The 18,766-nt window shown below is 34.2% G+C and overlaps 1 protein-coding gene across 5 annotated transcripts in view; it reads left to right on the top strand.

The window, feature by feature from the left end:
- The window catches only part of rdgA (retinal degeneration A), a 281,202-nt gene that overhangs the window by 247,060 nt on the left and 15,376 nt on the right, over positions 1-18,766 (top strand). For 2 of the 5 annotated variants that reach the window (XM_076404422.1, XM_076404430.1), the window contains exons 15-21: positions 8,182-8,268; positions 14,890-15,091; positions 15,151-15,276; positions 15,335-15,533; positions 15,593-15,736; positions 17,527-17,577; positions 17,754-17,817. In XM_076404422.1, coding sequence (XP_076260537.1) covers positions 8,182-8,268; positions 14,890-15,091; positions 15,151-15,276; positions 15,335-15,533; positions 15,593-15,736; positions 17,527-17,577; positions 17,754-17,817 — 873 coding nt within the window. Of the gene's footprint in view, positions 1-8,181; positions 8,269-14,889; positions 15,092-15,150; positions 15,277-15,334; positions 15,534-15,592; positions 15,737-17,526; positions 17,578-17,714; positions 17,818-18,766 lie in introns of those variants that run through there. The other 3 variants (XM_076404452.1, XM_076404439.1, XR_013005773.1) reach the window with 3 other exon arrangements.

The following is an 18,766-nucleotide window of genomic DNA, read 5'->3' as shown; positions in this document are numbered from 1 at the left end:
AATTGTTTTATTTATTTAAAATTTGGATATTAAAAATAATAAAACACTGTTGGTAACGCGGTTTTTGTTTGACTGATGTAATGACGTGGAAACTGATGCATTTTATCTCGCGTGCCGAAACTAATACAAAAGAAACGCGAGTTTCGGAACGCGACATTAAACTCCTCCAACTATGTATTCTGTGCTCCAACGCACACACGCACATTGTTTTGATAGATATGATCTTTGACGTTAGGAACACACCTACATTGCTTAGACAACAGTGAGTGCTTGTAATTTAATATGAACTGTATACCATAGCAATAAAGCTCAAATTGACTACGTTTTAGTTACAAATCATTTGTATGGGAAAAAGAAAAGGGCTATTTTTAGGGTTTTTCCAGCAATAATTCTAATTTTTCTCGCCGTAAAAACCATCCTTGAACTTCAACGAACATTTTAAAAAAAGATTTGGCCAAATTGGTCCAGGCGTTGTTGAGTTATGCGCTTACCAACACATTTTGCGATTCATTTTTATATATAAGATTATAATTGTAATTATAATTATAAATTATAAAAAATTCAAATATGAGTATTATTACTATAAATATTGCAAAAGCAAACTTTATACCAAAAAAAGGTGTTTTCTTTTCATTTTTCTTCATAACTAAGCGGAAAATCATAAAATAAACTTTAGGACAAAGAACGAATTTTTTTTCCTAGAGTCGTGTTATTAGATTACTAATATATATCACTATACACAGATATATATTATATTAATTTATCGCATTTTGTACATGAAATGATTAGAATATATAGAAGTACCTAATAGTATTGTGGCAATGTTTGTCTAATAGGTCGGCTGGAATGTGTGGCTGTCGATGCGATTGTTTGTCCGAACACCCACTACTATTTTGTGTAAGCAATTTGCATGAGAACTAAAAACACTGGTTGAAGAAATACTTGTTTATTTCAACTTAAACTGATATATGTGTTGGACGGAAGAATGGACAGGATATTAGGTTAGGTAAAAGAAGTACGGTAGCGCTGTGGAAGTGGTACTGTTACAAGGGGGTAGAGAAAAAACAAGAGAGCAAGACATTTTTTTTCGTTTACTAGAATGACCAGCTAGAACCAAATGGTCTTCGGCTTATGTCGCTGCAGGTTAGGGATATGATTGTTTTGCGGGCGGATATGATTTTTTTATTTTGTTTTGAGACCCTAGGTTACGACTGGGACTGTCGTAGTTTACTACCGAGGTTTGTGGGCGGATAGGGATTTTATTAAGGTGATATCGTGTTTCTCTAATTCTGTCCCTGACTTCTCTGACTGCGCGCTGCGCCGTGCGTTTATCCTCTGGGTCCAGTGTGGCGTGAGCTATTCTCACTAATCGGTTCTGATTCGTTCTTTTAGTTCTCGAAGGAGGTTAAATTAAAACGATTCAGCGCTACTTGTTTTAGTTTCCCTGTCTGCGGCTGTCTGAATATCTAGAGTGAATTTCGTTACTGCATTTTCTAGATAGTCTGAGGAATTAATACTTGGGATAGATCCCGTCCGTTGAAGCTCGAGTTGAAACAAACTCCAGTCAGTGGTTTTCATGGGTTTAGGGACAATGGAACTCAGTGAAAAGTCGCTGATGGTGAGGAGGATTAGCCTGTGGTCGGAATCGAGATCTTGGAGTCCTTGCAGGTCAGAGGCTTGATTCGAATTTTGATAGATAAAAAAGTCAATTATTGTTGGACGATTGGGGGAGTAGTGAGTTGGTTCGCTTGGAGCAATTAGCCCAAGTTCCATTTCATCTCTTATCCCGGCGACGCCTGCACCAGCAATATTTGCTCTGCTTGTGCTCCAAAGTGCATGGTGTACATTAAAATCTCCTCCGATGAATTTGGAGGTATTTCCTTGAAATAATGACTTAAATTCATCGTCAATGAATCTATCGTTTCTTCGATAGATTCATGTGAATTGAATTCGCCTGCTATTTGATTCGATTGCTATGGAAGTATGTTCATTACTTGAGAGAGATTGCGATTGCAGTTGGATGTGCTTGATGTTTTTTGTTTTTGTTTTTTTGTGTTGAGAGAGCAAGACGTCGTCGTGATGGTCTTTTATAGCTGGCAACCGCATGGTACCAGTCCACCGGCGTTGCCAACCTTTGAACTTGCCGTAGGTGAATGCGTGGTGGCCTAAAGGATCGTAGCTGTCCCTACATCATATATTATTTTATCTCAAGATAATATCTTTATACATTTTAGAAAATAATTTTACTCTTGAATAAGAATGAGATCTACCTTTTTAGATGACAAACAGTTTATGCCTTAAACCAAATGGTAAAAGTAATGGATTTGAAGTACACATATGCAAACGTATACATTGTAAATCAACTAAATCCAATATGAAGTAGTGGTTGTATGATATAATAATTTTTAACCTTTATTAAACAATTTTTGGATTCCAGAACAGTCTGGTTGCTATTGGAATATATTGTCAGTCGTTTTGCAAAAGTTTCATAAATCAGTAGTTTTAATCCAACCCTCTACAAAAAATGTATTTACATATACGCAAAATAGATATTGGCATATGCGGCAAAACTTGATTAAAAAGTAGGCAACACTGATACAAGCCTGGACGACCATTTTAACCGAAATTGTTTTCCATAAATTATCAGAGGTTTTAAGCTTTTGAATAAAGTAACTATCATCGAAAAATATTTTTAAAACAATTATTTTAAAGTAACAGATGGCCTACGGTGTAAATCTTCTGATGTAAGCTTTTTGTCTATTTTTCAGCAATATTAAACGTTAAAAGTTAACAATAGAATTTTTAAATCTTTGACGAGTCACCTTTTTAGCACCTTCTAGCAACTATATCGAATGGCAACTAATTCAAAAACATAGAAACGAATTAATAACTGATCTAATTTAGAATGAATTTAAATAACCTTCAATAAAAACAAAATATTAACATTTCCCTATAACAGTGATGTGAAATCTTCAGTGACAATATCAAAAGCAGTAAGTTTTTTATAAACTGCATTCATTTCAACACAATAATTCGGTAGTTGGTATATGGATTAAAGAAATTATGAGCAAGCAGGCTTGGTTGACATGGGACATGATCGTGTACATTTGGTTTGTGATTGTTTATAATTGTGTTTGTCTAAAAGTCTGCTGGGTTGATTTCTAAAGTTTGCCACCTCGCTAGTTGGTAGGCTTAATGCCGAGAACCGTGGTTCAGAGGCCATGTTAAACTGACATCTAGTCCAGCCAGATAAACTCTAATTGCTAAATAAGGGACTCTAAAATATAACCAAAACCAAACTATAAACTGTATCACTAATCAGTTTATTTTACAAAGTATGTTACAAAGAATTCACAATTATTAGATGCACTGCTTTATTTTGTTCGATTAATATTAAGAAATATTATTCCAAAAAAAATAATGAAAAAATTAAATACATTATTACATAGTTAAATAGCTACTGATGAATAAAATACACTATGAGTCTTTTATTCATAAGATATAACTTTCTAAGAAGAAGACAGGACAGACTTATTACTAAAGTAGAAGTAATCGAATTAAACATATTTAATTCACGATTAATATAGAACGTTGACGTACCATGACCGTCTCCCGACATGCAGCTGACATCTCTTGATTCGTTCATCCATCAAAACGGACGTCCCATGGGCGACTTCTGTCCTTCGCATTTAATTTTAGGATATGATCGATGTCGCGAAGCGAAAATATGCAAATGCCAACCATGACCTTGGAGGCGTAGAGGGGGGGGGGGGGACTACGATCCGGAGAAATTTTTACCGCCTACACGGACCCCCTTCGGTAAACAAGGAGGCGGCGGCGGCGAGGGCGAATGGTTGAACTTTCTTAATTCAAAATTCGCTCGCATATTGCTGCATAACGTGAAGGCAACCGAGAAAAATTAATTCGAACTTTCGCCGCTGATCTACCTGTTATTCGGCGTACTTTGTTCCAAACACTCGGGGCCATAAGGCTTGATTAATTACCCACTCACTAAACTTTCAATTTAGTTTACCGAAAATGATATATCATCATATAATGTAAGTGATAGTTAATCACAAAGGATTTCTAATAGACGCTATTTCTAAAACAAAATTAATATTGAAAAAATGTATTTAAGAGAATCAAGCCGTAATTATTACAAATAAAAAATTCTAAAAACATGTCTGTTTACGAACAGTACAAACTTTTATGAACATAAGGAAAGTTATACAGTCGACTTTCGAAACAATCTGACATTATCGGATAAAAGAACTTTTAAATTAAGTTATATTATTATTTAAATGTTATTAGTCTCATAAATATAGAGAACAAGGTAATGGAGTTGGACAATAGAATTAACTATATCATAACAGAGTTCAAACCGAAGAGTAGATCCCTCCAATATTTTGGATAGTTGTTCAAAAATATTTTTCTACAATAAATTCAATTAGTTCTAAATTACTTAAAAAAATAAAAATATTGTCATTAAAATATCTTAGACTTGTTGTTTCATCAACTTATTTACACTAATATTTCACATCTGTCTTGTCCAATCCGCGTTATAGAGAAACTGGACCGCCTCGACATTGACATGGTGACGAAATTTTTATTCACGACTCTAGGCCAGTTTTTTGATGACCTGGCTAATGATATCTATTTTCAAATTTCTGTGAAGACCACTGCTTGTGAATTAGTGATTGATATTGATATGTGTATACGTAGTAACTTATTTTATGATGACAGGGCAGAATTTTTTCAAATAATCAACACATTATTCTACATTTTAATTTCCAGTTTTTTCTCGTATTTTATGTGAACTTTCCTGCGCAGTTTCGCGTCCAATATGATTCCTAAATATTCTGATTCTGATTACCCTGATGTTGATATTCTGATGATGAATATATAGTTATTCTGATGGAACATGTTCAATTCCTTTATTTGTATTCCATTCATTGGTCCAATTACTCATTTTGTTACTAACGTTTGCAAATGTATTACTGCTTCCTCATGACCTTTATATGGCGTATCTGTCAGTATTGTCCGCAAAAGTAGTTATTATGTTATATTGCAATTTAGAAACAAGGGGGTACATAAGTTAATACATACATAGTTACATAAGTTGTTCCAACACACTGTGGGGGTTACCCTGTGGCACTCCCACTTTCATATATTTCATTTCCTAATAAACATCCTCATGCTTAACCCTGAAGACTCTATCGTTCATGGCATGCCTTATAAAAAGCCTGCGATATATCTAGAAAACACTTCTTTTCGCATATGATAATTTTCAGTTGATATATCCGTGATTCTATAAATTTGGTCTATCGTTTTATTTTATATTTTAAAGTCTCCTTTTTACCAACGATGTTTTATCTCGACTAGACCTACTCTTTAACGTGGGCTCCGAATCACGGCCTTAAGCCTACCGACTGGCGAGTGACCAATTTAGAAATCATCCCAGAAGACATCCGGTCTTACCCAGCCTGGTTATATATATATAGGTATCAGGTTTTTACGATTCCTTTATCTGAAAATATCTCCTTTAATTATGTCATATCTATGTCTATCCAATAAAACAGCTAATGCACGTCATCAAAATGTATGACGTCAACACGTCACAATGTTGCCGCATTAAGTTAGAATTTTTATTTATAACATTTGCCAGTTTGTAACTTCTAATTATTATCACTATTAGTTTGAAGAAGTTTAACAATAATATTGGTCAGTATCAACACAAATTTAATTTTATAGACGGTTACATGTTGTGATGCATCAGACAGAATTTTATTTCTTTTTAACTAGAATAAATGGGAAGTAACAATCCACTCCGAGTTTAAAAGGAATTTTCCTGCATTTGGTGTACTCGCCGTCAAATATGACGCGCATTGACCGCTTTATTAGTAGTACTATAGGAGCCTTTTTAGAGCATTTTTAGATTTCTGTTGCAAATTATTTTAAAGTAGTAAATCTAATATAGTCATTTTTCATAATAATTTTTTTACAATATTGTCTGCGTAAATGAGTCCTGGAATTTCAATCATGGTTTCGATCATCATTATGATCGACATCATATGTTTGACAAAGAACATCGGCCTGTATGTTATAAACTAGTTCATTTGAAACTACCATTGGTGAACTCTAATCGTAAATTCAGGAAAAACACCAACTTAGGAATATAGAAAGTATTAGATCGATTAGATTAAAATATAAGTTGATTATTTGACTTCGAATAACTTGTAAATTGAAAAGTCTCCGGCCTACCATAGTAAAACACATTTTTTGGCAAAATTAGTTTTTTTTATTCAACATAATTCCCTTCAAGGGTGATACACTGGTTATAGCGACCCTCCAAATTTTTGATACCATTTTTGTAGTACGATTTGCCGTTTGCTTCAAAATAGGAATCAATTTCGGCGATTGAGCATTCCTTTGAGATCTAAAAAAAGGAAATAGTCGCTGGGGGCCAGATCTGGAGAATACGGTGGATGAGGAAGCAATTCGAAGCCCAAGTCATGGATTTTTACCATCGTTTTCACTGACTTGTGACACGGTTCATTGTCTTGGTAAAGCAGCACTTTTTTTTCTTCAAATGCGGCCTTTTTCGGCGATTTCGTCGTTCAAACAGTCCAATAACGCTTGTAATAGTCGCTGATGGTCCTTCCTTCTTCAAAATACAGACGCCATAACCTTTCTAGCCGACTGTTGCGTTTTCCCACGCTTAGGAACGGGTTGATTGTTTGCAGACCACTCGGATGACTGTCGATTGGATTTCGGAGTGAAATAATGGAGCCATGATTCATCCGTTGTCACATATCGACGAAAAAACTCGCGTTTATTACACTTGATCATCTTCAAATACTGCTACGAATCATCAACTCGTCGTTGTTTTTGGTCAAAAGTAAGCCTGCGCGGCACCCACTTTGCACAGAGCTTCCTTATACCCAAATATTCGTGAATGATATGATGTACACATTCAGTTGATATCTTTAGAGTGTCTGTTATTTCATTCAATTTCAATATACGGCTATTCAAAATCATTTTGTGAATTTTTTAAATGTTTTCATCGATAACAATCGTCTTCGGTGCTCATTTTACCACGTCTAAACTTAGCATACCAATCCCTGACGGTTGATTTACTTGGAACAATGTCCGGAAACTCGGCACCAAGCCAATTTTTTGTTTCAACTATATTTTTTCCTTTCAAAAAGCAATATTTTATCACCACGCGAAATTCCTTTTTATCAATTTTTTTTCACAATAACAAAAGTTGCTTCGCTGAAAATGCTATAATTCGCAAACTAATGATCCGACAGCTGTCAAATTTATACACGCCTCTTTTGACAGTTAGTGCTAACTAAAAAACATATGGATTTAATTCTCGTAGCGCCAACTATGTGTCAGGCCGAGGACTTTTCAGTTGACCTGTTATATCGCCAAATAGATGAAAACAATTACTAGCGGCAAATAATACTTGTACGCATTTTTTTACAATAAGGCCTTGAATAATTTACAACCCTTATGATACAGAAAAGTAAAAAACTATTTAAGACAACTTTGATACAAAATTCTGAAGAGAAAGAAAGAAAAAAGCTATTTACGTGGAATCATGATAAATCAGGCAAACAATACCCATCGTATAAAACATAAAACCATACAGTCTGTTTTGTTCTATTTAACTTTCTCATATTATTCTTGACGTTATCAAGTCCGCCCTTCAGTTCCTTTATTAACTCGGTCTGAAGGTGACGAGGACGGCTTTTGAACCACGTCTTCTCGAAATCAGACCGAAATCCGACTGGCTTCAAAGAAATTTCCGCGAAATTTTCCTTTCCAACTTTGTTCCGCCTCTCCCCCCTGATTCGCTACTGCTGCCGCCTTCGTTGTTGTTGTAGGCCCGATTCGAAAATTCACCCTGCCGAATGCTAATTGCGTTAAATCTTATTTTCACTTGTTATGCAAAGTTGGTCGTTATTAGAGTATAATGTTATGTTTGAGCGTAATTTCAGGGAAACTTCTCGTACTAACCAGGTTGTTAAGGGCGAATGTAGCGCCGCTGAATTTGTTGCTCTTTGATGTATATTATTTTCGGTTGCGTAATCAACGCGGATGTTGGATTAATGCGAGTAATTTTTGGGTGTTCAGTTGCTGCACGGTGATTATTAAAATTAAATTCTGTTTCAGCCGTTGCTCCAAGCTGGCGGACACGGTACCTGTATTACTCAGTGCCGATCAGCGAAAATTGTTACATCTAAAACGATACCCATGCAGGTAAGAACCAGATTACATTTACATTTTATACAACGTATGAACTATTGAGGTATTAGTTTCGTACCAAATGTTGGGTGTTTATGGAGATCGCACAAATGAGAACTCGCGAAGATTCAATCGGAGAAGAGCAAGCGGGATAAGATTTGTGTGTACACTAGCTAAATGTGGAAAGCATACGGTTTTCGTTTTTATTGATTTTCGCTTTACTTTCGATTGCATATACTGGCCCCCACTCTGGTGAGTTTTTGGAAGATTTTTTTGTTCTGACCTAAAACCAAGCGGAGGAATGCAAGACACATACCTGGTGGCGGAGACTTGCCCTGGAGTGACAAGTTGGACCGGGTTAGGTGGGACTGTCTCTGGGCTGGCCAATGCACTATATCGAAACCGCCTCATAGTTAACCCCTATGGGTCGCTACTACTAGTGCATTAAATTTCGGGATATGGCAACCGCTAACCGGGAAGCCATTATTGGGCACGAGGATTCGGCGAAAATACAGTTAGTGAAACTTACTATAGCTGCTGTCATATGGGGGCAAAAGTTATGACTGCAGCAACGGATGAGGTCGTTTCAACCTGGTAAAGGGGAGGTTAGCGGTGACGCGGTGCTAAGCTCCCAGCATGTCGACCAGCTCGCGAACAAGCGCGTTTTCTGAACAACTAAAGCTTAATTGTTGTCTGTGGAAGGATTGAGATATGAAGTGCTTGATTTCTGGAGTGTAAGTTTCCTTATGAATTTGATTATTTCTGACAAATCATAAGGCGTTTAAGATTCTCTTAAAGCGCTTATTTTGGAAAACTTGAAGCCGTTTAACTTGGTTGATTGTAACAAACTTGAGGTGGACATTAGTTCCGTAAAGGTATACCGACCGATGGAGTATGCTAGAAGGACAGATCAGAGAAGATAGCAGGTTTTCTACCCTCGAATCTTTCTGGATTGCTTTCTGGATTTGGGAATGCCAGTCGAACCGTCGGTCGAGGTGGCGACCTAGGTACATGACGTTATCCAGCCATGGAATTTTTGCGGTGTCGATCTTACGTTGCGAGATGCGCAGTGCATAACGCTTCTTATGGAAAATGATGGCCTGGCTTTTTGAAGGGGTTGACTGGGGTTGACATCCAGAATTTGAACCACTTGGCATGATCGAGCTGCTATTGCAAATATTCTTGAATGGTAACTTCGAGCATGGAGGCCGTGAAGAAAGCGGTATCATCAGCATAAAATGCTACGTCAATGTGCTCTTTTCTCGGCAGATCTGAAATGAAGTGTTTAAATAAGGCTGCGGCCACGTTTTGGCAGCTGAACATGTTTCTCTAAAACTTATTAAACTTCTTGAGGAGTCTTACGATGCCTTTATTATTTCCGTGCAAGTGCGAAATACATTTTCAAATACATTTGAGGTCCGAACCGGTGTTCACTATTGAGACATCGTCACTCCACTGCTTTTCACATTAATGGATGCAGTTATGCGAAAAAGAGCTGACACAAAAATTACAAGACAAGCAATTAGAAAACAGAAACATTATCTGTGAAATGCTATTTCAGATGCATCAAAGAGAGTCATTTCTGCTGAGTCATAGTAATGGATGCTTAAAGGGATTTATTTCGAAAATTCCTCGCGATAGAAAAAATAGCAAAACCGAGCCATCTACTGCAAGGCTAAATCGCAGTATTCCAAGACCATGCTCTGTCTCTGGTAGGGCCAGATTGGCGTCGAAATAACTTAACTATTAACTCTTATCGCTGGATTGGAAGTTTTATAGTCTCCAGACCCGGCTCTATCCGACTAACACTTTTTGACGTAGATGAGATACGCTTTTTCAGAATGGCACTTTCACAGCAAGTCGATTCCGAAGAAATTAATTGGATTTTTTTTTGGTTTGGAATAGCATGCATAAATTTCCTGAGAGATGAACAAGTCGTATAAAATCAAATGGCTAATACTTTAAAATAGACATCTTAATAATCCATTATAATTAACGTGTTGACTTTACCGAGAAAACCAAAAAGTAATTACCGACACAAATGGTAAGCCAGAATTATATTATTGGTAAGTCAGACCGACAGCTATTTGTTTTAATTCTCAATTTTTGTTATTTCAATCATTTAAATTCGAAAAAAATTGGAACTGACCTATTCACCTTATCTAACGTCATCAGACTTTTGGCCTTTCGCGAAACTTAAAAACTACTCCGAATTCAATTCTTGTTAGAACTACATTTTGTAACTCGCTTTATTTCAAAAATACCATTTATTTTAAAGGTGACCTAGAAAAACTAATCAGATTCCGTTGAGATTTGCAATATCAGGTGATGACAACTGTCAGTATATCGGATTGTTCTTAACTTATTCTCAACCGATAAGGTTCTGTATAACGTAAACATTTGACTTACCCAATATCAAATCAGTCCAGAAATGTGTGGCTTTATACTGAGAGCTATATTGTTTAAATACTTTTCACAACGTTGCATTACATAGAAAAACATCTGTAGTAAATAGTTTCACACTTACCCACTGTGAGTCCATTGTATAGGATCCCATCTACCCTTACTTGAAGAGTTTAATAATTTTGAGGAGAATATGTTCAACTTCCAAAACTCTCCAAAGTAAGTGCAAGTTTATACAGTACGTATTTTATTCGTGATTATTTGTTTGTTCGTCTGTTTGCTAGCTCCTTAATAAATCATTTTCCCCAACAATTGAGTGGATACTTGTTCTCTGACATTTTTTACAATCTCGACTATTTCCTGGTATTACAACATTTATTGTCTTTTTAATGCTGACGGTACTCTCTTCGATAGACTTCAGTGGTCTTGCCGCACTTATTCATATTATTGCTATTGCACCTAATTCGTCCATTGTTAGCTCGTCCTGAGAAAAATAAATTTCAGAAATGTCCATTAATAGCGAAGATACTAATCTCCGTGGTGGGACATGATTGTTGAGCTAAACGAAAGACTCCGTCCATCAATAGAAGGGACCCATTCTGTATGTTATCGTTGGTAGATTTATACCTATCGAGTATTCCAACAAGTATTTGTACAACGTCCAATATTTAGGCTTCGATACAGTAATCAGCTGCCACGTCATTCTGAGAGGTCTCTTTCATAAATTCATTTTTACACAACATCTCCATTTAATTTCCAGTATTTTTCTAAATCGATGAATGTGATTGCTTTTTCTCTTCTACAATCTGCAGACATAGAAATAGACAGACATTTCGCACATATGTGAACATATAGACATTGTTCGCCAATTAATCATGCATAGCTCAAAAAATGTCTGCTTGCTGATTCTTTAAAGCTCCTATCCTTGGATCCAACATTGTAGGGCGTACTCATTCGATTTCTTGTACTAAACGATACTTTTCGAATAGTAAAAGGGAATAATAATATTCGATAGAGAAAAACAAAATAATTCTTAATTATTAAAGTTGTTAGAATAACAATAAGAACTACCGAGAAATACCGAGACCACGGAGAGTAAAGGTTGAAAGAATCATCATTTTAAATTTACATTCTAAAATAAATAACTGCATGTATATGTTGTCTTCGACTATGTATATGACGATATTTTACGTCGTTTTTCCATCTCCCTATGGAACAAACAATTGAATGAAAACAGCCAGAAAATAAAGGGACGTTTGAACAAATATTTATTTATGTTTTCGTTCATGCGAAAAATTTAATATGAAGCTCGGAAAGGGAGGTGGTCGGTCGACTCAGACGAAAAAAACCCCACCACTCTTATTGAAAGTTATTTTTCGCTTAAAACGTTCCTTCTTCGTATTTATGTCTCCGTAACACGAACGCCTATACCGGGAAGAGGGTATTCAATAATGTCCACCGGGATATCTTCAATATGTCAGGTGAAAATATGATTCTGTCTAGGTTTATACATTGTCGAGTATTGTGATATGTGAAACAAACAAATCAAAAAGTTTGTTTGTTTCACAGAGTTCTAAAAAACAATCACGAGGCAACCCATGACTAGGATGACCTTTACTAGCCTTCAGGTATTTTTATAGTATATATTGATGGTATTTTTATAGTATATATTGATATTTTTATCAGAATATGTACTGAGGTTTTTTTAAAATACAAGTTCTATTTATTTTCTTTAATTTGACATACCTTAAGTCACTATAAAATTAAATTATATTTTCGCGCCATTATTTTCTACAATTTGCAAGGTTAACGTTCATCCTACAGTATTTGCATCAAGAATTATATTACGGCGAATAAGTATTTTTCGTCAATTTATTTGGACTTTTTACTATTCGCAAAACACACAAAACCGCTTCATGTATACCATTCATTCAATTAGGAAGATTAATTTAGTAGGCTTTAAAGACCATTTAAGAAAGAGAAATTAATAACTGTTTCAAAGATGTATACATTTCCTCTAAGAAGGGTTACAATAAAAGAGAATAAATTCAATACATTTCCTCTTAGAAGGGTTACATTAACAAATTTGGTGAAATGATCCGTTTAGTATTTATTCTTTTTAAATATTGCTATTTTATGAATATATTATCAGGCGTGTATATGAATGAAGTATGAACCATAGAGTAATAGAGAGGAAAGTCTATGACTGCTGGCGAAAAGTTTTGCTTTGCCCAATATTCAGATGGTGTTATTTCGGCCATTAAATTAAATTGGTTGGCCAATTAAAATCTGCATTATAGGCACCTATAAAAAACATTTCGCTGAGAGGACATTTATTGGTTCTTTGATAAAATTTGCCACGCAGGTGCGGCACGTGACAGCCCTTACATCACGTTTAATTAATCAACAAAATTTAAATAAAAAACAATTTAATTTCCGATTTTCTGATATTTGACAAAAATATGTTATATTATCCACGCAACATCGCGGGATAAAATAAAAGAGATAGCTCCAAAGACGTACTGACAGTATAATAAAACAATTTTCTGGGGCATAAGAAATTAACTTGATTCGTTTATTCATATAGGAACATTTGGAATTGAACATTTTGAATTTATTGTATTTATTCTTTATATATATATAGAGCTATCCCCTGTTAGTATAGAATGTGAATTATCTATAAAGCCCTCATGTTCATACTCTTAACAATTTCTTAAAGACAAATGAGATGAAAAAAATTGACTTATGTCGAGCGCTTCAAATGATTTCTCAAACATACTAGCCGAAGGTTGTATAATAGATCCAAAAAAATTCCAAACTATCTTGATTAAGTAGCCTTAAGCTAATATATTTATTGGGATAATTACACTTTTTTTTCTTTAATGAAATGAACCTCTCAAGATAGTTATTAAATTGATGGCACTTTAACAAATTTGTTCTTATGTTACTTGGGCAATACAATTTATACCAACAACAACAAAACATGCTGTAACGATCATAAATTTCTTTTAACATTATCAGCCATCTTTAATGACAATCAAATAGTTTTTCCAACGAAAACGATTCTTCATTTCTTTACTATTTATGCATCCGAGTACACAACACTTCCTATATCAAGAATTCACTTTACTTATTATATACTAATGAACTAATAATTTAATCTCTAAACGCACTATTCCTTGCGTCAGGCATACTGAAAATCGCGCTTAAAATAAATAAACAAAAAACGTGCTATAGAAACGAAGTGAGCCAATCATATCCCGTCGCGGCTTTCAGCATAGCGATTAAAACAAGTAATAGGTTAAAAGTAGCGATATCTAGATGTTGGACGTCGCGAAACATTTCCCCAAAATTTCCTATAAAGTAAAATCTCTGTTTCTTTGTGATATGAAAAAAAAAATCTTTTCAGTGCGTTGAAAATATTTTGCTTAAAATTTACTTTTTACTTATTTTCAAGGCGGTTCTTTATCGTGTTAATATTGGTTTTGACTTTTCAAAAGTAGTGATTTTCACATTAAGACAAAGAGTATTGTTGACAGCCAATAAAATGTAAAGACGAGGATTTGAAGACACTCTTCAATTCATGGGGATCTCTATCAACTACAATTGATGCGTTTGGGTCTAGCACTAACAGCTGGAATACGATCAGGGTCACAACAATTTTATTTCTTCAGCTTGACAACGCTCGACCACATATTGTCTGAAAGATTGGAAAAAGTAGTAGCTATTGATGGACAATTCTTTGAAATTAAACACCTTGTACCAATTTTTACAATAAATCTTCAAATTCAAAAAAAAAAATAATTTGAAACTAGTAATAAGTTTAATAGTATATTGCAAAATTAGATATTCTTGAGGAGATACGTGCCGGATCACGAATATTTTCATCCACATCTGTGTAAATGGGGGATAAAAAATCATTTTTTAATCAAGATTATCTCGATATCAGTGAATATATTAACTTAATTAATTGATGATGAAACAACATTATATATATATATATATATATATATATATATATATATATATATATATATATATATATATATATAGATGATCCATCAGCAATTACAATTATTTTTTGTGACGGTACATTGTAAACAAATATAATATAATATTAAAATAAAACTGTTAAGGCTGTGAAGTTTCCTGTTTTTTTATTTATTTAATTTAATTGATTCGTCAAAAGTAGTTGTAACAAATATATAGTATTAAGAACACATATTCATACAGGTAGATGGAGAGGCTTGCAAACTAAAACCATCAGTAGTTACACTAACTCATCTCAACAAAGCGCCAATGTTGGCAAAGAGAAAGTGTGGCAAAGTGATGCCTCCACAAGCTGCCTTGGAAAACCTGAAAATATCGGTCCACAAGATCAGTATGTCCGACTACGAGCAACATCACTACGAAAAAGAACTGTTGGCCCAGGCTGGTAAATAATCAAACATTTGAAGCTTAACTCGATGCACGAAGAATATTTCATTTTTGCAGCTGTGACAGTTGGTACCATTGAAGTGAATCCAACGGTTGATCTCGAACACGTCAGAGGCATCATCAACAACATAATCGAAGACAACAGAGATGTCACTATTTCATCGGAGTGGTGCTTTGTCGACTGTATGATTGTATTCCGATTTACATATTTCCTTATAAGTGCTATATTTTCAATTTCCAGCCTGCACTGCTGAACGGTTCTTCCGCATAGATCGAGCTCAAGAAAATCTCCATTACGTATTAGACATTGCTAGTGAGGATCTCTATATACTAGAGTGTGGTGGTGGTACCGTTCCTCATACACCCGAAGATGAAACTGCGGCACCCTCACCCAGTTCCAATCACCAAGCCCCCCACGTCATCCCCGAGATGAGAATAAGGTAAAACTTTGATTTATTTTTCGGCAATTAAATGTATAAATACGACTTAAATGTTGCAGTGATGAAGGTAGTTTGGACTCACCAAGTGATCATCCGCCGATGTCACCAAAAATTCTCCTATCGCCTGATGATGGGCAACAGGACGAAACCCAGGACCATAATCAATCGATGCCAGATACAGAGCCATCAGTAAGAATCAGGAGGTAAATGGGGGAACACGAGGGGGGTAAAGATTTTTTAAATATATTGCACATAGACAGTATTTATCGTTATTTATTAACTTTTATCTTTTGACCTATATTGTTACGGTATTTCTGATTAGTTTCTTTCTCTATCGCTATATACACAAGATCTGCATGGAAATGTTCTACTAGTTCGTAATGAGAATGCAGTAATACGATCCCCAATACGAAAAAAATACGTTTTTATTATTGCGTTGTAAAATTTTTATAACTTTTTTTCAAAACAAACAGCATAACAATTTCAAAATTTACGACACTATTATTTTACATATGTTAGATATAACATTTAACCTTGTTCAGTTCAAGATAATTCTACTCAAACTACACGAAGATATATAAAACTAAATTGTAACTAAGGCTTAAATAATTTTAAATTTAATAAAATAAATTTTAAAACAGCTATTATAATTTTAGCTAGTAATTATAAAAAAAATAAACGTAATTCCTTTTGTAATTATATGTTGCATTTAATGTTGGAATGTATTCATTATTTCTCGATGTTTGACAGCAGATAGATCTACAGGTCTACTTGTAAAATATTGTTAACAGTACATTGATTAGACATATAAAGTGCATAGTTAAGAGTGTTTCAAAATAACATAGTCTTTTACTACATGAAAATGCCAAATATTCTACCATACAGAACTAAAACTTGAAAAATATTTAAATGAAGATTTATCAATAATTTTGAGTTAATCAAAAGCAACGTAAATGAAGAGATGTTCAAAGGCAATATCAAACTTGTTAGAAACACAGCACCAGTCGTTTTTGTATTACATTATTATGACTATATTGTATTTAGTTATAATCAAATATAAATAAAAACATACCAATGACATATATTAAGTTTAGTGCTTCATCAAAATCGACGTCAAAAAGGAATATTATATCTACGCTAGCAAAGTGTGTTGAATTATACAATACTAAGATTTCATTAAATTGATGTAAGGTTTGGCACAAAAAAAAAACAGATTGGGCGACTAAATTACTAAAATATTAATTTTTTTCCATAATGTATTTAAAAAGACCATCTGCTATATTATCCGTCGAAACCCATTTAGAACACAGCAGATAGGAGGTTCTGCCCTACCCTCTATATATAATGAAATGGAAAGAAAGTAAATTTCGTGTTTATTATATTCTCCAAGCATAATTTCGTTTTGCTAATTTTTTTACATAAAAATTTCAAACAATACTCAATGATATATGTGCCGTTTTGATTAACGCCCTGTTGCCATCTTTTTAGTAAAATCATAATTACGTCACTCCAGAAATTGTTTAACCAGCTAGTTCTGTCGTGTTGCCTCTGAAAGATTCGGTTTATAGTTTGGACAATTTATTTCCAAATCCACCACATCTAAACATCCCCTTCTGGCATCTCCATTTCCAAAACGTAATAAATTTTAACTGAATAACTATGAACTATTAGCTTTCATACATTTTTCTTCATTGCATAAGTACGTATTACTAGAAATATGTGACTTTAAAATCATATATTAGGAAAAACCACAAACCACTTTTCCACAACTTTAATAAGATTTTTTTGAGTAGTTCCCCATTAATAACAATTTAAGTAATGTAGTTATTGAACGAGAACCACATTTAAAGCAAAAAGAAATCTTTTGCATATATCCAATTTAATTCAATTATTTTCTATCTTTAACTGAACAATCTTATTTCTCAGTACTATCTTTCTCTCTATTTTCCTATTTATCTCATTTTTATATCACTAATACCTATTCTGCATGCAGCATCAGTGAAAGATTATTCAGCTTGAACCAGGAGTCGTACAGTGCCTTTAGGTAAGTATCTAAAATAAAATCGAGTCACTTTCAATCAACACCATAACACTACCTGTTTCTCTTTATCTCCAACAACATTGATGCACATATACACACGCATACAGACACAGACACAAACACATGTTTCATTTGTTCAGCTCCCTCAACTCGGACTGATTTACGATTTTATGTTGAAGCAATATAGATACGCGTCCCAACGAAGAATTATTTAAAGCAGCGAAAGCGGGCGACTTACTTTTGGTAAGTAACCAGTTCGTAAGAGTTTTTACGTAGTTGGAATACTTTTTATGGTCGAACGAAAGGACAGAGGTGATACTTACCGAACCGCCCTTGTAAAAAGGGTGAATTCGCCCGACTGCACGTAAAATATTAAAGCAAATATTAATTCGCGGGCCTGTCCCTTTGTTTATTTGCATTGAATCAAACGTACAAAGGCCTTGAAATAATTTGTATGCCATAATTTTCAGAAACTGGTTCTTTGTTAAACACAACAGATGTAGTGTAAATATTACTATACATATAACAAATTTCCTGAAAGTAGGACGAATTAATATATTTAAATTGTTACTTAATACTAATATTCCTCTAGAAAAATTACTGCGGTCTTGTGAATTTGCTATTTTTTAACTGCTTGCATGATCATCTTGTCCTTCATCTCTATTGACGGCGCTCGGGGAGAGTGTGTATTTCTCAACCAATTGGATACTACCAGATGACAGTAAAAGGACCTCAGCTCAACAGCCGTTGATTGCCCAGAATTTCTCATACGCATTTATTCTAAACTGGCACTTATAGCAATTTCACGTTGTTGTTTACGACAGTTGTGGTTAGAAAGTAATTTTTGGGTATAAGGTATGAATTATTAGGTATAAGGTACAAACTATTAGTAAAATGTTATAATTTTGTAACAGTAATTTTGCAAATTGCTATGGAACACAGGGATATTTATGTTAAATAGTATTAAAATATAATTTGTTTGAAGATTATAGTAATGGTAAGAATTAGAAATGATCATATTTGTGTACTTTGTACCTATAACTTTCTGATTTTGCGGATATTTCAAAAGATTAACAAAAAGTATGTGTTTAAATGAAATGTCATGCATTTTTAAATATAAGATGTAGTTAATAGAAAGCATGAATAAAATTAATATAATATTAGACTTGAAGCTTTGTGATTTATTATTTAT

This window comes from Rhynchophorus ferrugineus, unplaced genomic scaffold (genome assembly GCF_030347505.1).
Source record: "Rhynchophorus ferrugineus isolate W39M unplaced genomic scaffold, kcgeb_rfMv2 rfM1, whole genome shotgun sequence".
Lineage (NCBI taxonomy): Eukaryota > Metazoa > Arthropoda > Insecta > Coleoptera > Curculionidae > Rhynchophorus > Rhynchophorus ferrugineus.
The sequence above is the reverse complement of the archived record's forward strand: the minus strand, read 5'-3'. Positions and strand labels throughout refer to the sequence as shown.